Source organism: Sabethes cyaneus, chromosome 2, assembly GCF_943734655.1.
Source record: "Sabethes cyaneus chromosome 2, idSabCyanKW18_F2, whole genome shotgun sequence".
In the NCBI taxonomy this organism is placed as follows: domain Eukaryota; kingdom Metazoa; phylum Arthropoda; class Insecta; order Diptera; family Culicidae; genus Sabethes; species Sabethes cyaneus.
In genome coordinates, this window is record NC_071354.1 from 241359013 (window position 1) to 241381455 (window position 22443).

The 22443-nt window shown below is 41.3% G+C and overlaps 1 protein-coding gene across 4 annotated transcripts in view; it reads left to right on the plus strand.

Annotated features, from left to right (window-relative positions):
• The window catches only part of LOC128738192 (phosphatidylinositol 4-kinase beta), a 210631-nt gene that overhangs the window by 164852 nt on the left and 23336 nt on the right, over positions 1 to 22443 (plus strand). Inside the window, exons 1-2 of one of the 4 annotated variants that reach the window (XM_053833129.1) lie at positions 586 to 1494; positions 12815 to 12845. The exons of 1 other annotated variant lie outside the window; for it this stretch is intronic. Coding sequence is in view for 1 of the 3 variants with exons in the window: in XM_053833128.1 (XP_053689103.1) it covers positions 1454 to 1494 (41 nt within the window). In the remaining 2 variants the exon portion in view is untranslated. Of the gene's footprint in view, positions 1 to 585; positions 1605 to 12814; positions 12846 to 22443 lie in introns of those variants that run through there. 2 more of the 4 variants (XM_053833128.1, XM_053833130.1) reach the window with 2 other exon arrangements.

The following is a 22443-nucleotide window of genomic DNA, read 5'->3' on the forward strand; positions in this document are numbered from 1 at the left end:
CTTTTTGATAATATTTTATCAGTTGTAATAAAATTATATAAAAAAAATTACAAAAATACAAAAAGAACTTGACTATTTCCTAACGTTCTTTATTTCATTTGTCATTGGTCAAAATGAATATGACCCTCAACCCATTACTTTCATCACCTACTTTTCGATTTAGAAATCGAAAAAATAAACTTTACTGATCTTTCTCACTATTAAACGCTAAGCCTTGATTCCGCGAAGCGACAATCCATTGTGGCACCCCTCTGCACACACGGGGCACCCACACAGTGCCGACTGCGAAAACAATAAACCACAACAAACTCTCGCGAAAATTCCACCATCATCATCGCGCACTGCACTGGCCTGGCACTGTACTCGTAGACGTGTAAACACCACCGTACCGTACCATACCGCACCGTACGTACCCGCCGGTCTTGCGTACTATACTGCAGCACCACAATAATCGCTTCACCAACCTTCCTCGCTCTCGCTCCTCCGATGATGGCACACATCCCAACAAAGCACTTGGCTCGACGTGCCTCGGGCTTGCTGCTCACACACAGTACAGCTTAGTCGACGACGGTTGCGAGACGCTGCTGTCAGTCTGTTAGTCAGTCAGTCAGTCAGTGAACTATCCTATCTATTGGCAGTCGCTGTCATTGAAAATCTGTGTGGATTTAATTTTTTTGTTCGTTTCACGTTCCGTCGTCGCGGTGCACCGGTTTGTTGAAAATTGTGATAACTGTGGCGCTCCCTTCTGCCTACGCGCAACGCGCAACGTATTCGGTTCGTGGTCGGGAAAACCCGCGACCGCTTTAAAATTAGAAGATGATACATTTTCACGGTTTAGTATCATCCTCGAAAATCGCGTTTGAAGTGCAAAGAGCTTTGGCCAGCAGCTACCTACTACAGTAGGTATAGCTTGTTCGCACATGTGAGAGTTTAGCAACTTTTTACAAAGCGAGCGAGTGAAACTGTTTTGCGCATCTCCCCGTGTCTAACCGCAGCACAGCACAGTAAGAGTGCACGGGGCCACGGCACGGTACCACCACCACGCCGCCGGTTACGGTCTGTCGGATTGTTTTGATTTCGGTTTCATATGTTTTGAAAAAATAAAATCGAACAAGTGGCAGAAGCGCAGAAAGCAAATTTATTTCGCACTGAACATATCGTCGAGCTCGAGAAGAAGTGGTGGTGGGTTGGAAGAAGTGCCACTTGTGCAGGCAGTGGAGGTGGTGTTATTATTGGTAATCGAATATTTCTTTTTCGGCGGTCCGTGTCTCTTGGCTTGAGTGGAGTGGTTGGTTGGAAGACCGTGAAGAATCAGGCCTCGGCTTTCCTGCGAAACACAGAAGGAAATCTCACGTTCGTGTGGTTTATGGTGCACGAAAACCGGGCCGGGCGGTTAATGTGTGGTGAAGCAACCTGAACCGGTAGGAGGCGGAGAGGAGGAAGTATACAATCCATGGTAGAGCAGCGGTTATTGGCACGGAAAGAGAAAACCATGTGAGTTTAATAGTGAAAACAGCAAACTTTGTTTTACTTTAGTATGAATAGGAGAATTGTTCATCGGAACGAAATTTCAAAGTTGGTCGGAAAATTGGGTGTCAGTTGAGGTGAGTTCTAAATTTTGCACAATAGAATTGCTATTCAAATGACTCAAGAGCCTTGGCCTACAGTCGGCTAGAAAGGCTAGAAAGGCCATCTACTGCCATGCCAGCGAGCTGCTAACGAGTAACAATAATGACTTGCAGGCCATTAGGTTGCCACATGTTTCACGCCCTCCTCGGTTCTGTTCAGATAGCATCGATTGACGTTCAGGGTTGTATTTGAAACCCGAAATCCGTTCGATTAGTATTTATTTCGAAATTTTCGCCGCCTTTCCTTAATCAACAAATTGATCCGCATGATTTGATTGACAAGTTAATGGAATGTCTCGTACCCAAGAATCAAACCCTGCTCGCAAATCCGCCGACGGCCTGAGTGTTGTTATACTACTCTTGCACGTCACGCAGTCCCATTTGGAACACGTACACTTATGGGGATTCCAACTACTGCACTGGGTACAGCGCACCGGCCTGAGTTAAAAGGTTGTTTACGTTTTTTTCCTTCGTTCGCTTTCCCTCATCAGCCACTGTGGCGCCTATTGTACGCGCGTCCTGTGCGCCTGACATCGTCCGTATCCGTCAAGGACGCCAAATAGTCGAAGGCCGCCGCCACCACCATCATCATCATCATCGTCATATACGCCGTAGCCGGGCGGAAGTTTCCCGTTCACTGACTGACAGCTGGCTGAAGTCACACCGACATTGAAAGACGCCAACCAGCGACTGGTTCTACTTAGCCGGAAGTGTTAGTAATGCGAAACCAAACAGAAGTGACTGCGCGGATTCGTCATTAGCAAAAGACGACGACAAACAGGTTTGGTTGGTTCCGAAAAAAAAACAATCTAAACCGACCGACCAAAACTGTGGTCGTGTGAATCCGCACAGCGAATGACTAATAGATTGCGCCAAACGTACCCGTTCACCGATATGGAAAAAAACAAACGAACATACTTTAGTTCTGTTCTCAGGAATAAGAGGCAAACAAAACATCAACTTGAGTCGGGTAGTCATCCAAAGGGTCAACTCAATAAGACAAGGTCGGTCATATGTTTTTCAATACATACCTATCGGTTTGTCTGATTTCAAGAGAGTTAAATTCCCCCCTGTTTCTTTTCTTCATCGACGTGACCGGTAATGGATTGCAAACATCCAATTTATTTCCATTTTATTTTATTGATAAAAGGTACTTTTTTTCGGGCGATTATCACGTTTGTGATTGGATTTCGTATCTAATCTTATCGTGACGTTTTGGCTGCTTAGATAGTTGAGGACTTTATTTTAAGACGGTTTTACCCCACTCGACCCGTTTTTTTATGTCCAATCATTATACGAGTGGGATTTTAGTGGGAGCTGATAAAGCCCTGTTTTTGTTGTTCATTGCTGTGTTACATTGCACTTTGCTGTTACGCGATGTTCGGAAGGTTTTTACATACGGGTTGTGTACCGTGATTAATTGAGTGTGGCGACTTAAATGTGTTCGTGCCGTTATCCTACGAGCACTTAGGTATATGATTAGAGGCGCCTCTCAGTTGGGCTCGAGATACGACACTGGTTTAGCAAGTCAGTCGTCGTGTGTTCGAATCTCGACTGAAAGATGCTGTGGGAGTCAATTGTCCTGTATTCTAACAGCTGGAGTGGAAGTCTGTCGAATTTTCCGGCAGCAGAACGTAGCACCAATGGTTTACTTTGCTTTGATTACAAACGATAGACGCTATCGATGGATTTGTTTCATCCTATATAGAGTTGCTACAGCTTATTCTATTCCTTCCTTCCGTACTCTACAATGTTCCTCACGTAATTTACAGAGTTTATTCACTGCATAGATACTGTGAAACCCATAAATGTATCACTTTTAAATGTGAATCACTTCATAGTAAGTCTAAGCTCCCACAACAGATTTTCCATAGTGGATGCAGTGGTTCAGTCTTCTATAAAAGAAAAAAAGCCCAAGCTATCAGCGGTTAAAGTTTATTTATGAATGTAAGCTACAAATGCAAGCAATACTGAACACTACTCTTTGAACATTTGTTTTAAAACAGGCGTCTTATGACCTTTATGGTCCTTTTGTCTTTCCATCTTGCCTGTCCCTTTCGTCTGGTTGTCTCCTCTTTGTATGTATCGTCTATCTATACGTCCCGTTTGTTTGCCCGATCTATCCATCTCGTCTGTCCCGTCCTGTCTTTGTGTCCAATCTAGCTGTCCGCCTAGTCTGTCCAGTCTATCTACTTGTTTGTCTTCGTCTGTCTTTGTTCCGTATCCATCCGATTCGTCTGTCGGTCTGTACCGTTTGCCAGTCTGTCTGGTCCTGTATGTCACACATCTGCTCGTCTGTTCAGTGTGTCTAACTTGTCTGTCTGTCCGTCCTGTCTGTCTCTATGTTAGTGTTCGACATCGGAAAGAAAATTGAAGTCCGGGTTCCGACCCGGTCGTCCGGTTAAAAATCGGCACGAACTTTGTTATTTCGACTATAAAGACTAATAAATAATCCGGTCCGATTTGGCTCTGTTCTGGTTCCGGAACCGGAACAGAGCCAAATCGGACCAGAATAAAGTTGGAATAACAAAGTTCGTGCCGATTTTTACCGGACCGGACCGGGCTTCAATTTTCGTTCCGATGTCGAACACTACTCTATGCCCATTTCATCTGTGCGTCTTTCTGTATGCCTATCCCATCAAACTATTCGCGCCGTCTGTCTGGATGTCCCTTCCATCTGAATGTGCCATCTGCTTGGATGTTTCGTGCATCTGTACCGTCTAACTGTGTGTCCCAATTGTCTGTCTCTTTTCTTTCTGCCTGTCTGCGTCTGTGCCATCTGACTGGCTGTCCCATTTATTCATCTGTCTGGTTGGTTATTTGTCATGTATGTCCATCTGTGGGCCTTTTTAATGGCGGTCCCGTTTTTCTGTGTCTGAACCAACTGGCTGGCTGTCTCGTTTGTTCGTCTGTCTGGCTATTTTTTGTCATGTCTGTTCGTCTATGCCGTTTGAACGGCTGTCCCGTTTTTCTGTTTGTTCTGGGTGACTGTCCCACTTGTCTGTCAATTCCATCTCTCTATCTGCATCATCTGAATATTCTGTATGTTTGTCCGACCGTCCTGCCCAGTCCTGTCTGTCCTACTAAATCGCTCGAAATTTACCTTAGATTTTAGATAGATTACCTTAGATTAAACTACAGTTGAATCTATGGTAAATTTCGCATGATTTCTTTAAATTTCGGTAAAGACGATATTTCGCGAGATCTCGATCAGCCTTACCATCTACGCCGTCTCTCTATAGTATAGAACAATTGCGGGACTTGTACTACGATCCTATTGGATCTTAAAGACTCTCCCAGTCGATAATCGAACAAGTGACGCTTGGATTGTTAGACAAGCGTCGTATTTCGTGACCCACTGCACAGTGGTCCAGCAGCGAAATTGAAGTGGAAAGTTTTTTGTGGTTCAAAATAGTTCCATACAATGTTCAGCAAAATTGTTCAACTCTAAAAGGCAATTAATGTGAAATCAACGACTAAGTTGCAGGTTGACTTGTAAACACATAGCACATAATAACTTTTTATTAAAAAGAGATAGAACGATAATTTTTTCGACAAAGTTGTAGCTAAAGATTATATAAGTAACTTTGCCAAAGACATAGTAGGTGTATTTTTTATGGTTTCTATCTCACAGGGCGGTTTATATAAACACTTCTCAAAAAGCACTGTTTCGCTAATTATTTCATATTTAATGGTTTTATTGCATCATATAGTTTTACAAAGTTGTTTCTCTTTTCAAAAGACATATTTCACGTTAATTGTCTTTTAAAGTTGAAGAAATATGCTGAACATTACAGGGAGCTAGTATGAATTGCTTAGCCGCAAAAGTAAATTTCCACTTAGTTTTCGTTTCTGAACCACTGTACACTGGGAGGTAACTATCTGTATATTGGCCAAATTAACTGTTCGTCTGTCTGTATCTATGCCGCCTGGCTGGATGCCCCGTTTGCCTGTTTATCCCGTCTATGCCGTCTGACGGTCTGGCCGTCCCACCTGTCTGTCTGAATGTCAGTCCCTCTGTCCTATTTGTCCGCTAAATTGCGTCTGTACCGTCTATCTGTCTGGTTAGCAGTCACGTTTGTCTGTTATGTCTGTTTTTTGTGTCATTTGAATGACTGTCCCACCGGTCTGTTTATTCCGTCCGTTCTATCCCGTCTAGCTGTCCATCCTTTCTGTCTGACTGTCCACTTCGTCTGTCTGTGTGTCCCGTCTAACTATTCGCCACGTCTGTCTATCGCGTTTGTATGTCTGTCCATCCCGCTTGTCATTCTCTTCCGTCTGACTGTCTTCCCCCTCTGTCCCCGTTCCGTGTTTCTGTCGATCCATCTCGTTTGTCTATCGGAACCCTCTGTATATTCATCTCTGTGTGTCCCCTCTGACTGTCTGTACTCTCTGACTATCTGTCCCATCTCTGTTTGCCTGTTGGACTGTCTGTCTGTCCATCCCATCCGTCTGTATCTTTTGTTTATTTATGTGTTTCGTCCATCTCCACGCCCCGTCTGTCTATCTTGTCCGTTACATCTGTCTGACTGTCCCGTTTCATCCGTCTGTCTGTTGATTCACTGACCCGTCTTTATCTTCTGACTGGCTAGATGTCCTGTATGTGTCTGTTTATCTACCAATCTGACCTCAATCTGTCCGCATGGTCTGATACCCTTCTGCTTATCTATCTGTTTGTCCGTGTCACTTAGTTGACTGTCCCGTATGGCTGCTTATCTTGTTTGTGTTTGTCAGTTTCGTATGTCTGTCCCATTTATCCATCTGTCTGTGTCGTTTAACTAACCGTCACGTCTGTTCGTCTGTGCCGTTTGAATGCCTGTTCCGTTTGTCTGTCTGTCTGTCTGTCCTGGCTGTCTGTGTCTGTACCCTCGGTCCAGTCCAGGGCTGTCCTGTTTGTCTTTCTTTTTTGTTCATTTGTGCCGTCTTTCCATATCCATATCACCTCTTCCGGCTGTCTGTTTGATAATCGCAACTGTATTGGTCCCGTCTATCTATACTGTCTGAATTACTGTCCCATTCTCTGTCAGTACCATCTGACTGACTGTTGATTTGGTTGTCCTGTTTGTCAGTTTGTCTGTCCCGTCTGTCTATATCGTCTGTTCAGCTTAGCAAAGTGTTCAGTTAGCCTGTACCGCCTGACTTCGTGTCTCGTCTCACAACGGTGTACCTCCAAAAGTAAAAAACGCACACCATATCTGTTAATATTAACATCTTCGAATAATTATGGGTCACTATTTAATTTCGAATTCCCGATCGAATCATTGCTGTGGTCCCAAGATCAATCGTAATCGTTTCACTTCTAAAGTTTTTAAAATTTTCACTTGATTCGGGACAGCCAGTTATAAGCAAAGAATTAAAGATTGACTGTACTTCGTAGACAAAAATCAATCTCCATAAAATCCTTGAAAAATCATCTCTCAACCAGTTGGAGAAGCCTGAGTCTGACTGTCCCAGCTGACTGCCGTTCAATCCGTTCCGCCTGTCTGTATGTCTGTCCCGTATGTGTATCTGGCCGTCCCGTTTGTCTATTAGTCGCTTCCTATTGCTAAACTGCTTCACTTACAATTAGTGTAGTATTGATGTTTATTTAACGGTTATTACACTAATCAGGAAAATTGGTTTTCCGACCTCAGCGCAGTGCAGCACACAGTTTTCCATCTAGATTTCCATTGAGATTTCGCATTTTACAAATTTAGCGTGGTAATTTTGTCGTGTTTCTAAAACAACGTTCTTTTTTACAAAATACTGATATTTAACACAAATTTTGTATGGAAAAATCAAACTCAACTTCAATTTTTTTTAAATTCAAATTAACCTCGACCAGGCTAAAACTTTCACGGTAACACCGCAAACTTGGTAACAATCGGTGGTATGGTAAGCAACGAGTTAAGCAGTGTCACCTATTTTAATCAGTTGAAAATAAATGAGCCGAAAATGCACTTTTTTATTCATATTTTCAAAATCTTTTGATACGATCATCTTCACAAATCACTTAACCATACATTTAATTCCCACAAACACAATTTACTGGGTTTCCGACAAGAAATATGATGAATTAAAAATTGTTGTCCAAAAACGTACATTTTTCAGCTGCTGATGGCAATCACCACCTCGCTACTAACCAATCCATCACATTTTTCAGCACTTATTACAACCACTCTAAAAGTCAAGCACTCGATTGTCACATACCATATTATTCACTATCTTTTTTTCTATTATCTAAGGCTTTGTCACTAGCCGAAAGTTTAATCATTTTATAACAAAACTGAAAACAAATTCTGAATTGACGGAACCTGTTCACCAGTAGCAGCAGCTGCAGCATAACTGATGAACTATCGTGTTGCCAAGACACTGTTTCGGTTCTGGTAATAACAATTATAGGTTTGAAATTAACTGAAACCTCCAATGGTGAAAACGTGGTTCAATACTTTCAAGAGAAATGTATGTTCATAATTAATTTTTCTTTATTAAAAACAACAGAAAAGAAAGTTTTTTCAATAATTTTCGAAGATTTTCTCAATGATTTAATGAAGCAACGATGTGTTTCAATGTTATTTGCTTTGACAACACTGTTCTGAGTCGGACCATGTGTACTGCTATATGTTTGCCTCTTTTGTTCTCCCACCATCCTTATAAACAGCGAGTGAGACATGAAACTCGCAGTTTCTCATAAGAACACTAGAGAATAAAAGAGACGACGAATACCATATGCCGAACGGTGCGGTGAGTGTATGCCCCGATAAACAATTTAGACAGATGGCATTTTACGCATCTATGCCGATACGCTATGCCGATTACGCATCAGATGCCGATTAGTAGGTCGCGAATAGGAACGGAAACTTCTTGAATAGGGGGAAAAGTTCAAGGGATTTTTTATGGGGACGCAAAAAAATTCAGATTTCAGGATTGCTTAAAAAAGCACCTTGAGGGTGAAAATATGTTCGGTGTAATCAAAATTAGTTCCACCGGTCCAACTTTTAAAGCGAAAAATCAAAAGTTTAGCTCAACAATAGTGTCTTCCAATGGTAACAGCTTGAAGAACTAAAGATAGCAAGAAGATTGGTATGCTGATATCTGAAGTTTTTGGAGCGTCTTAGTAGAATACGAAACCTAAAAATAAAAAATAAGAAAACTTATCCCATTTAATTCTACTATGTGTATTTTATTCAATGACAGATACGTATTTCGCCTACGACTTGCAGGCTTCCTCAGTGTCTGTTTTCGAACTATTTTATTTTTTATTTTTAGGTATGCTGATATCTCCCACTTAGGCAACCCATCGCTTGTAATAAAGTAAAACAATCAGTGACCCGCTTAGACTGCTTAAAACCAGTTCTTTACCCTAATTGTGTCCCGTAACGCTGGAATGTGTTATATTTGTTCGTCCCGTCTATCTATTTGTTGAGTCTGTCTCGTCCGGGGCGCCTGCAGATAGACTGTCCGACTGTTTCATCTTACTCACTGTCCCATCTGTCTGCGCGTCTGAACCGTCCGACTGGCAGTCCTGTTTTCCTGTCTGTCTGTCTCTGCTGACCATCTGGCCGTTCCATCTATCTATTTGTTACGTTTGTTTGTCAGTCTGTCAGTCCATCGTCTGTCTGTTTGTTCCATCTCTATGAATGTCCGCACCATCTGTCTCTCTATCTATCTGTCCAACTGTCCTATTTGGACCGCGGGCCCGTCTGCGCCTGTTCCGTTTATCTATCTGTTCCGTTCGCCTGACTGTCCCATATGACTGTCTGTCCGTTCAGCCTGTCTGTATGTCTGTCCCATCTGACTGCCTGGCCGTTCCGTCTATCTATTTGTTCCGTTTGTTGGTCTATCTGTCAGTCCACTGTCTTACTGTCCCGTTTGGTTAACTGACTCTTCCATCTGTCTTTGTTTCATATGTCTCTCTGTTCCATCCGTCTGACTGTGTCCCACTTGGATGTTTGTCCGTTCCGTCCGACTATCTGTCCCATACGTCTGTTTGATTGTGCCATCTGGCTGGTTTTTCCTGTCTGCCTGACTTTCCTGTCTGTATTTACGAAAAAAAATATGCTCAAGCTGTATTTAGAAGTGTTTTAGAAGATTATCTACTGTTCTTATGTTGATTGGGAAATCTTTTATTTACAATCTTCCAGCGTATCCTTTTTGTTGGCACCAAGCTGATACTCTATTTTATTGCCCATTGAGCAAATGCATATTTTATAGCAGAGAATAATTCCTTGTTTCGCATCATCTGCTTTATGGTGACCAATAGTATGATAACCATACAACATACAAAATACTTTAATGTTTCTCGATTCATTTCATTTTCCATATTGCTTTCCGACGGGCTCAGCTGTAAAAATATATTTGCAGTTGATGTCGACTTTTGACTTTTTACAGTGGTATGAATCCCTTAACAGGGATTTTTTCAAGTTGTTTTTTCCATCTCGCAAAGCTGTGCGAAAAACAAGCAAACGAAACAGAAAAAATTCGCTGCGCAATGAACAAAAACTCTGACTGGACATCAGAGATTACGTGCATGGTACATGCACATACACAGAGGGAGCTGGTCGAAGAGTAGGTAAATAAAACAAAAATCCCCAACCACGGAACAACGCTCCAACGACATAAAACGGCCAGCAAGCGTTCACCGGCAGCTCAGCCAGCACAGCATGCAAATTTGTTTCGATCTGCTTCATCGTCATAAAACAATGCTCCGTGTGTTGCTGCACCATCGCGTTCGTCCTCGTATGTATCGCACGTTTATTCCGATCCGATTTGGGTCCCAGAGCCGACCATAACCATTGTTGGTTGGTCATTGCACCGAACCGTACCGCCGCGCAGCGCCGCGCCGCCAGTCGATCGTGTTCCGATAGGTACGTAATGTCAAAACAGCAATCTGTTGATATGTGCGCTTCAATTCGTCCGCCGCATTTCGGTCGCATTCCTGCACGCGCAGAGCAAGCAACGCGACACGCGGTTATTGCGAAAGATGAATGAATTCATCGTTGCACTCGCTGAAGTTGCTGCACATCGATACAGAGGGCCGAGATTGGTGATCTCCAAAGCACACGTGCAGAAAATGTCTTGCTTTAACTTTAAGGTTTATCGATGAAAAACACAAAATTTTTTCCATGTAAATCTTATTGTTTTAAACCAGATCAAAAGTGTGACAAATCAAGATAAACAATTAGGAAACATTTCATTAGAGCGATAATGGGAAAAAGGTAAAAAACACAAAGCGTGTCCATTAAATCGAATTAGCGGCCTTTTCTTTCATCACCCCGTCACCATTCATTGTCATTGAAAGTATCACCTCCTCCTAACTATGATTGAAGACGTAAGACAAATTCTTCTCTTCAGCGTCGATGTTGCGTAACTGCGTAGTTAATTCGACTATTTCAAATTAAGCTCACCGAGTCGACGAATTGCCCTCGCGTAATTGAAATTGAGACGTTTAACCAGACCCAGAGCCAGAGGCCCCCCTGCGTCTGCTTTGAGACACTGCACTGGTGTTACTGCTGTACAGTTGGCTGGATTGAAATGCCGTAATTACCTATCCGGTGGCGGCGGCGCGGCGGTGCGCTGGTGGTTCGATAATTCGGCTACCGGTTAAGCTTTTAGTCCTGAGGCCAGCATGTTTGTGTCACCGAACAAGGAAGCGAACGAACACGGCGACGCCGTTACGAAACAGTCGTAAAGGAGAAACTTGTTTTGTCTATCAACTGGTAGATTATTGCTTGTTGGCAAAAAGTAGCTTACACGATTGTAATTACTCCGATAAAAATGAATGAAAAGACATAAATCCAATCAGGAATGTTGCGAAATTGTTCATACGGTCGAAATCAGGGGGCGTTTTGGACTACTTCTTACGGAAAAATATAGGTAAAATGAAAATGTAAAATTCTGTTTGCTTCTCCACAACAAAGCACGAAAATTGATTCACATTAGCCAGCCGGTAAGTGAGACCTGCCGCCTGGTTACGGCGTTATGTAACAAGTGGTAAAACACGATCGAAAATGAAGTTTGTACTATAATAATTTCCAATTCGAATGACGACAATGTCTCTGCTTTTCTTTTTATAGTGTTTTAGACCGCCTCAAGGAGGCGGTACAACGTTATTTTTTCGAGACGTAGTTCTACGTCAAAAAAAGTCTTGGTGCTTACATTCCGATGGAATTTGACCTTCTGTTTTTTTTGTTCGTCGGACTTTGCAGCAGCTAACTGTTAGTGTACAAAACAACTGCGGATCTATTACTACGATCCTATTGACTCTAGCCAGTCTCTTCCATCCCAATCGAGATTTGTGATTCGGCTTGTTAGATCAGTGTTGTACCTTGCAGTAAACTGGTAGGCTGGTGTGTAAATATTGAAAATATGATGCAAAAATGACAAATAATGACACAAAAATAATTCTAAATAATATGAAAATGACAAAAATACAAAAATGTTACAAAATAATAAGAATGGTACAAATAAAAGAAGAGATGCAAAAATAATAAAGAAATTTATTTGAAAATAAGAAAAACGGCTCAAAAAATGACAAAAGTTTATCGAAATTTAAAAATTGCACAAAAGGTTATAACGGATATTAAACAGATACATAAATAATATAAAAATTACTGAAAAGTGGCACAAACATCGCGAAAAATAAAACCATAATTGTGCTAAAACTGCTATTAAAATAACAAAAATTACGAAGGACAGACAAAGATGGCACCGAAATAGTACCAAAGATACACTAAAACGATACAAAAATAACACAATAATGATTCAACATTAGTGCAAAAAAGGCATCCAAGTTTATCAGATAAGACAATTTGAAATTGACCTTCAATTAATCTTGGTTTCGTTTCAATTGCACCAGTTTTTTTTTCTCCTAAAACATGAACTTTATCACAATGAAATTTCATTCCCAATTAAATCCGTAAAAAGCTGAGTATCCACTGTAAGAGCGAATTCAAGCGCTACTACAAACAAGATATAAAGGATCGGTCGTAGTGGTTTAGTCTACTACATACCATACCTTCGCTTTGGGTCCAAATGCCAAAAGTTCATCCTCCGGAGTCCGCAGTTATTTAGATTTTAATAATTAAATATCTAAAAATTGCCAGGATTTTTTTATATCGATTATATCTGAACCATTTTTCAAACTATTATATTTGCAAGATAATTTGAAACATTATAACTAACTTTCTCTTTTTCTTTTCTTTCAGGTAAATTATTAAATATCACTACCCTAAAATTGTAAGTAGAAAAAACTAACTGGGTATGTTTTGTCGACTGTGAAATTTTATATTTATTTTTATCGGCTGTCAGTCTTGATAAATCAGAACAGATTTTGTACTTTCTCCGACGTTTCGACTATATTTTGTAGTCTTTATCAAGGATTTAATACTGTCTGTCTTTTGTCAAGTTAAACTCAAGTCAAGTTAAGTTTTTTTAGTTAAACAAAGACAATTGACAAAGGACAGACAGTATTAAATCCTTGATAAAGACTACAAAATATAGTCGAAACGTCGGAGAAAGTACAAAATCTGTTCTGATTTATCAAGACTGACAGCCGATAAAAATAAATAGAAAAAACTAACTGTATCAAGATGGAACAACAAATCATGGTGCTTTACTGGGACTCATACTTTCTGCTAACAATAAGATATGAGTACACAGTACACCAATGCTCAGAACAAGGCGGTCTTCATTAATATGATGTTCAACTAGTAGCAGGGCTCATAGCGAGTGATCTGGCACCGTTTTTGTTCAGGTCATTGGAGTCTGTTGGGGAAGAATAAATGCTTAATGCGAAAAATGTAGATTCAGAAAATTGTTGATATTAGGCCAAAAATCTAGACTTAGCGAAGGTGAGAGTCGAACTCACAGCTTTCAATGTCTAGTCAAGTGTGTTGTTTAATATGGATTAAACACCACTAAGCTATCTATATCGAATTCACAGCTCTCAATCTCTAGTCGAGTGTGTTGTTTAACCAATTACACCACTAAGCTGTCTATATAGACATTGGTTAAACAACTCACTCGACTAGAGATTGAGAGCTGTGAGTTTGACTCTCACCTTCGCTATGTCTATATTTTTGGCCTAATATCAACAATTTTCAGTTTGCCTGAATCTACATTTTTCACACTAAGCATTCCCCAACAGAGATAGTTATATAGATTTTCTGCAAATAGAATAAAACAAAATTAGGTATTAGGTTACCTAGTATAACGAGCGGCAGTAGTTTATTGAGTCAAACATTCGAGGACAAACCGAAAGAGCGTAGGTGAGAGCCCCACGTGCCCTTGCATTGCATTTGCACAACCTGATATATTTTTAGTTTATATCAGAACTTTCCAGTTCATCCGTTTTTTTTTCTATTAAAAACGAATAGGAATTTGTGTAGGTCATTCATAAAAAAAAACTGTTAAAACCAGGACTTCCATTTCATTTGGAGCCCCAAAAAAAATTTTTTTTTGAAAATCTCAAATCTGTTCTCCCCGTTAACTCTGAGATACTATGCTGGTCTAACAAACCAGCCGCCCTCTGTTCCCTATTTCTATTGAGTGTTGCTGCTAGAGTCAGTAGGAAGATCATTACCCCGTAATTGTCGTCCTGTATTCCATATTCTAACAGCCGACTGCGAAGTCTGTCTAGACTTATATCTGGACGTCTAGCCGTTTATTCCTAAGGCTTTTTCAAGTCCTCAAAATAAGCAAGAACTTGCTCCCAGATGAGTTCCAGATGATGAGTACGTTTGTCTGTACCAGTAATGATCAAGTACACGCTCGTCGCTTTGATGCTGTCCAGTTCTGTTCCACCCCGTCCGAGCGTATTATGTCCGGTCTGCTTCCCCAGTCACAATTGTCAAGGCACGAAAATTGATTCACAGTAGGCAGCCTGTGTTGGCCTCGAAGTACCACACTGGCTTGTTAGACGCCATGTTCGAATCTCAACTAGGAGAACTTCGAATCAATTATAAGAATTGTCTTGAACTCTCCAACAATTGGCTGCGATGACTGTTAAATAAAAACAGATGATCATGTTTCGAAAACAGAATGTAGCATAAAAGTTTTTCTATGGCCAGTTTGTATATACATATGTCATCTGAATGTATGTTTCAATGATATTTAAATCAATTCAAGTTGCTTTAAAATTACGTTTATTTGCTTCCCTGGACAAATTGAAATCAAACCCTTTTTCAACCCCATTTGCTTCGAGTAACTGTGCAAATCCCAAATTACAGCCACAAAGAATCGCCCTTGTGTTGATTGTTAACCAACTGCAGACGACCGACTGTGATCAGCAGTCAGGTCGGTGAACACGGTCGGAAGCTAGATGATACCGATGGTTGCCGATACGGTGACGGACCGAACTGTTCATATCGTTTGTCTCGACAGTAGCATGACGTAACTCTGACGAGATGGTGTATTACGCGAGACATTTTCTGGCGTTGGGATAAGCAATACTTAAAACTACTTAATCTAACTTACACGCTTCAAAACAATTTTTATTGACGAATTTGTCATTTAATATATTTATTTGGAGATAAAAGCCAACCGTGTCATACATTAAACTGATATTTCCCAAGCGAATGAAATTCTGAAGATGGCTCTTCCTAACGAAACTGACACTGAGTTTGTGGCGAAGGTTAATCCCTGTAGCTGATCGCCCAGATGGTACAATCATTTGGCGCAATTACCAGCACTTGCATTGTTCAAATCCTTAGCAATTTCGAAATTCGTTTTAAATCGACAGCATTAAGAACACGACTTACCTGGTACCTGGTTGCTGTACCAGTACTTGGCGAAAACGGACAGATGTCCTAGCGCATTCTTTCCATATTTCGGTCATCTATGGTCTTACCGATCTATATCTTTTCATTATCTATGGTCGTACTGAACATTACGCTTCATTCAATAATGATCGCACTGAATCAATTCACTTACAAAAGGTCGTACCGAACCGTTTTAATAAACTGCTTCATTCAACAGTGATCGTACCAAATCATTTAATTCTTCTATGGTCGTACCGAACCATACAGTTCATTTGACAATGTTCGTACCAAATCAAAAACCAAAGCAAAGGGTTATACTTGTTTGCTTTCTTTTATTCCATTACACATAGGAAGATTATTCTACGGCAGCCGGTTAGCATATGCAGGTGTCATCTGTGTTTGGAAGTTGAGAAATCGTGGAGAAAATGTATGTGGATTTTGCATCTCACTTATCAATAATTTTCACTATTAAGTGATTGAAATACTATTTTTCTTCTACGCGATTGAATTCGTCGAAAATTGTTTGATGGATTGATGATCCTGATGAAATCATCTGATGAGAAGCTGCCGTATGTGAAAAAGTTATTCAAATGACTATGACCCACTAGCATAGGACGAAAATGGTCGAACTTTTTTTTCTAGTTCTATGTCGTTTAAACCAACGTAACCTTGGCGTATTTCCTTATATTTCGTGAGAAGGAATTATTATGTATCTCATTTTTTATTGTATTATGTTTTATTTTCCATCAATTTGAGAACGATTTATGGAATCCAAAGTGCAACCATTAAAGTTGTATCATCATCAGTATCAAGTTTGCATATCTCCCGAATGAAATTATCATTAAATTAAATATTCATCGGCATATGATTTGATTGAGTTTTGTGCCAGAGTTCGTAATATTGAACCTAAAAATTGTTCTGCGCACCGAAAGTTTGAAGTGAAATCTGTTCGGTCACACAGAATGCAAACTGTGCAGAAAGCTCCTCTAGGTAGGTAGGGGTGATGGTGATGCAGTTTTTCTTTATTACCCACCACCGGAACCGGTTCCGCCGGCCAAACCGCCACAGACAATCAATTTTTACAACCGCATTCGTCAGTTCCTCCCATCGCATCGCATCGCATCACATCGCCAGCAGTTGGAGGCTGCGCTGCGCGTGTGAAACACTAAAATGCAGATAAGTTTCACTTGCTTATATAAATAATGATTCTTCTGCTGTGTGCTAGCTGCTAGCTGTGCACACATTCCGAGTTCCGACTCCGTCAGAATCGTTTCGGTACTTCTTTTGCGGGTGCATATGCGGTTAACTAACATCATCACCGCACAAGTGTAGCTATTAGACGTCACACGTGCGACTTTTCAACGGGAGAGATATAAGCGAGGGCGGTGGATGGAGGGCGGTTGGTAGAATATGATTCGCGTGTCGAACATTTGATACAAGTGTTGTACTCGGCAGCTGCTGATGCTGTTTTTCATGAGCTGGTTAAAGTTGTTTCGATTGTCCTTTATTGCATTTTTTTTCGGAAAACAATTTTTATTAAATAACAAAGACGATAAGCTCTGCGTAGATCCGTAGATAGCGCTTCAATTTAATAACAGAGAGTCAACGCTATATAGTCCAGTGGATGCTTTTACTTTTAGCCTCGAGCTCTAGCGCTATTGTTGTCGTATCATCATCGTATCGTATAGTATATGAACCACATACCGGTCGATTCTGTGAAGTTGAAGCTGCGCATTACGCTCGAACTGGGTGGTATCCAATTTTGAAGGAAAAGCATTTTTCCTATTCATTCTTCTACCGTTTCGGAAACGTGTCGGAGACGGTTGGTAATCTTCTTTTCCACCGAAGTATGAATATAATGCTGTCGAAGCTGCTGGAAGCTTTGTACCAGGGATTATCATCTTTGCCAGTCATTCGGTTGAGATTTTAAGGATTGAAAACATATATATGAAAGGCGCATCGTGGGAGGGAGCGGTGGAATGGGTTTCATGCTACCGATATCGTCTTTCGAATGTTTTCAGCCCGAATTTTCGTTATGAGACAATTTGACAATCAGATTAAGTTATCACGTGAATGCAGCTTTTTATTGTTTCATAGAGAGGGAAATGGATTGGAATCAATGGATTTTTGTATGATATTTTTGTAATAATGATGGCATTTGTCACTAGACTTGTTGCATTATTAAGCACGATTCAGGTTTGTAATAACCTGCACCGACTTGCTGTGATTACCAGACGAAGTTGCAGAAGAAGGAGTACAAAAGTTTACCTAGGAGTGCCAATAGAAGATAGTAATTCCCCAACATCTGAACTCCAATAAGTCAAAGAAGCCATGTGTAAGGACCGCCTACCGGCAGTGCTTCATAAACTTGGCCTAGAAACGCTGGCAACGGCTCTTTACCAGGTTATTTCCAAGATTTGGGAGGACAAGAAGCATCCGAAATAATGGATGGGATGAGTGGTTTGTCCTATCTACAAAAAGGGTGATCGGCTCGACTGCTGCAACTATCGCGGTGCATAATGCTGTTAAACACCGCCTACAAGGTACTTCGAAGGATTTCAAAGCAGCATACAATACAGTTGATTGGACCAGCTATGGGTGACAGTTAATGCACGAACACGGTTTTCCGGACAAACTGACGCGACTTAGATCGATTGATGTGTTTCGTGCGGATCTCGGGGACACTCTCGATCCCCTTCGAGACGCGGCGAGGGCTGAGACAAGGTTATCCTGCATGCTGATCAACATCGCTCTTGAGAGGGTGATTTAACGAGCGGGTATCGAAACGAGAAGCACGACTTTCACCAAGGGTAGCCAACTTCTGGGCTTTGCAGATGACCTTGATATCGTTATCAGGAACTTTGCGGCGGCGGAAGCAATCTACGCCAAGCTGAAAACGGAGTCTGGGAGGATTGGCCTAAAAATAAATGTGTCGAAGACCGAATACAAATAATTGTTATGTCAATAATAATTGTCAAATAATTGTTTTCGAAGCGCAAGTTAAATGCTGAAAGTGTACGCATTCACGCAGTCTCAGTCAACTTGCGATCTCTTTTTAAAACTTTGGGTAAGACAGACGAAGAAATGCAACAAAAAGAAGAACAGAAAAACAGGAGGACGGACCAAAGAAAAAGGTAAAACGAAATAGAAAAGGACGTAAAACGTGGGATAAAAAAGCGAGCCAAAAACAGAATAAACTCAGTAGAAAAGACGAAAAAACGGGGCATCGAGAAGGGGGAAAACGCAACAGACGAAGACGAAAAACGAGGCGGAAAGGAGATAAAAGTTTTTAAATAAGACGGAATCTGGAAGCGAAACAAAACGGAAAAAAGTGTGAAACTCTATGCCTAGGGGACTCGTCGCGGGATGGACGTAGAAACTGTTGAAACAGGGGGTTGGGCTTAAACTTTCCCAATGGTTTTGCTCTCAGTGTCATTTTTATCATTTTCCTGAAATTTGTAGTTTCATAAAGGGTTAAACCATCTGGTCACAATCACACATTCACGCATCCGAACGCACAACATTTGGTTGAACAGAAAATAATAGTCTATTGATCTGGTTTATCATTCATAAGACTGATTCGATTGTGGCAGTTTCTTTGAAAAGGATTGAAAGCACCGTTCATTGTGACAGGTTGACTTGAAGTAAAATTGTTTTTCAACAAACACGGGCTAGAAAGTATGTCGGTTAAAAGATAATTTATTTATTTATTCAACATCAACAGACTACAGTTGTCGTAATGATGGTTTCTTATACTATTACTAATCACACAGTCAAAAAATTACAAATATACACAGATTTTCTTAAACGTCATTGATAGAGAAATACACAGACAAGTTTCGGAGGATAGTTTCACGTGACAGATTAAAATCAAAGACAGCGGCAACTGTCACTCGCAAGACTCGCTGTTCTCCGGTCATAGCACGGTTTTGTCCATAGTTGGTGCGTTAAAATGGTAGTCGCAGTATTGCGTCATTCCGTAGTGCTCTGGAACGTACATTCAGATTAATCGTACCCAAAATAGCAGGACAATCGATTCTTGCCTGCAACAAATCAGCAGCAAACAAAGCTCTGGCGACGTTCCTACGCACCTGAAGTGTCTCCAAATGGATAAACCGGCACGGTCTCTCGTAACTCGGCAATCGGAACGAATCTCGCCAAGGCAGATGACGGAGCGCAAAACGTAAGAAGCGGCGTTGAATCAACTTAATTCTGGCCATTCCGTTTCGGGAATACGGATGCCAGACAATGAAATCGTATTCGAGAGTCGAACGGATGAGTGAGCAGTATAATGCGTTGAGACAATACACAATGTAGGAAATGTGTCGTCTAAACGATAACTGACTGTCCAAGATAACGCCGAGATCCTTCACTTGATCGACACGTTGGATTTCAGTACCATCGAGCTTGTAGTTGAAAATCACTGGATGACGGATTCGGGCGAAAGAAATAATGGATCATTTTTCAGGATTCACGAGCATGCAGTTCAAGTTACACCAATCCATAAAGGTGCCAAGCTCTCGTTGGAGACGGATTGCATCGACATTGAAACGAATCCTCAAGTAAATCTTCAGATCATCGGCGTAGGATAAACGAGGGCCTTTAAGAGCGTGATTGACATCGTTGAAATTTAGCAGGAAGATTAACGGTCCCAAATGACTGCCTTGTGGGATTCCAGAAGAGGCCGAAAACGCATTAGATTGAATACCTTCAACCGTTACAATCAGTTTACGACCTACGAGATAGGAATTAAACCTACGCAGCACACTTCCGCTGATACCGAGTCTTTCCAATTTGGCAATTGCAATAGCCAGATTGATTTTGTCGAACGCCGCAGATAAATCAGTATAGATGACGTCCATTTGAGCACGATCCGTCAAGCTTTCCGCACTATTTGATGTGAGACACATGGGATTTGTAGTGGTTGATCTGCCTGCGATGAATACATGTTGATAATCACTTAGGTATTATTTGCAGTGTGACAGCAGCGGAGTCATGATTACAAGCTCGAATAACTTCGAAGTGGCATATAATGATGAGATTCCTCGGTAGTTATTGATGTCTTTCCGATCCCCTTTTTGATGAACAGGAAACATATGGGCAGTTTTCCATACGAACGGAAATACCCCGCTAGAGACGGACAGGTTAAACACCAGCTGAAGGGGGATAAGAAGATCAGCGATGTGCTTCTTTAAAAACTCAGACGGGATACCATCTGGGCCGGCTTTAGTCGAGGATTTTAACGTTGAGGCGGCTCTAGAGATCATTGTTTCGTCGATGCTAAGAGTACCCAGCGTATTCACAGTCATTAGCGGAACATTGTTGGCAGCCTGAGTAACTTGGTCGTCTGGGATCACTTCATCGCAAAACGTTCGCCCGATCAGCAAATAGTTGACTGATATACTGAGGATCCGAAGCAACCTCACCATTCAGGGTCATGGTTGAGGGAAGGCCCGATTCTTTGTGCTGATCGCTAACATACTTCCAGAAAGTTTTCGGTTTCAACTTAAGATTACGCTGTAATGCTCACGCAGCGAAAGGCTGCGATACTTGAAGTATGTCCTAAGCGCAGTCCTTTTTTCCGTCTTCAGAATGTGAAGCTTGCGGGTCATCCAAGGTTTACTGTTTGGCGAATGTATTATCTTAGGTACATGACGATCGAATGCGTGCCCAATTATGTGCGAAAGAGTCAATGCTGCGTTGTCGGCATCGTTTCCGTCGAGAACACCGATCCAGTCGATAGTGGCAAAGAATTCCTCATTCCGAAAGTCGTACGAAACAGGCGGGATGATTTTCATTAGATCAAAATGATGGTCGTGGAGGGCTAGGATGAGTGGAGAGTGGTGTCTTACTAGCTTAACCAGAGGCGACGGAGCGAGCGAAATCACTGGGACAGCATCCTGTACGCTGACGAAGCAGAGATCCTGACTGCGATTGTTCTCGTTGGTCACGTGGTTGATTTGTCGCAATGTGGCAGAGCTATAACAGTCGAGAAGCCGTAAAGCTCCGAGGTGTACAGTGGAGTGATCGTGATCCGGATGGAGAAAACCATTGCTGAATGGTTGCAACAGAAGTCCTGGAAGGTTGAAATCCCCGATAACAATTAGCTCGTCGGTTGCGGTAGCTAAATCGATTACTGACATAACCGAGCGGGAGTGATTAGAGCATCATCGTGTACTAGATCAGGCGGAATGTAAATCCCACACACGAAAAGTTTGCTGTTTGCGAGTTCGATGCACACCCACACCTGCTCAATACTGCTCCATTGATCATTTTCAATCACTTTTGATTTCAGTTTCTTGTTCACCGTAACAAGCACACCGGCGCGCCGCCCGTTGACTTTCGATTGTTTCCGGGCCCACGATCGCAACGGACAACTTCAAATTCGGAACCGAATACCTGACAAGAGATTATGAATTATTATCGTTCTCTGTACCTTGCAAAATTTCTTGGCTTTTCAGTTTTTTTATGTGTGACAGCACAACGTTTTTACACAAGACTTCAGTTTCGAATGAATTCTTACAGTATATCGATTGAATCGGTTGAAGGAAAGAGATGGTTGCGCTTTTAACGATTTACTGTCAGAACATCAAGTTCGTCTAAGTTGGATGTTTAACCGTTAAAATCAATTGAAAGGGAGCGTGGCTTTACACTTTTACCACCGTTTCTTACCTTCAGGACATAAACTTCGTCCAAGTTCAATCGAAAAAAATAGTTCCTGACCGGTTGGGACGGAAAGCTTTTGTCATTTTTTTTTCTGAAAACGAAGTAAACGAAATTGCAGGCGTATAAGATTGTCGTATCTGGCCTGGGAAGCAAAAAAAACGTACATGGGATTGGTTGACTCGACTAATTTTCAATATACTCTCTACATCAATCAATTCATCGAAAAATTTCTGATGGATTGAAGCAAATATTCCTAAAATCCCTCTAAAAATGGCTGAGTTAGAACCGTGCGAAACGTAACCTCTTTTCATTAAATGTTAATTTCTCGTACTTCTGAAGTGCACTCCGCTATAGAAAACAAAAACGTAGGTTTACGTTAAAGAAAAAGAGAAAAAATGAAAAATATGAAA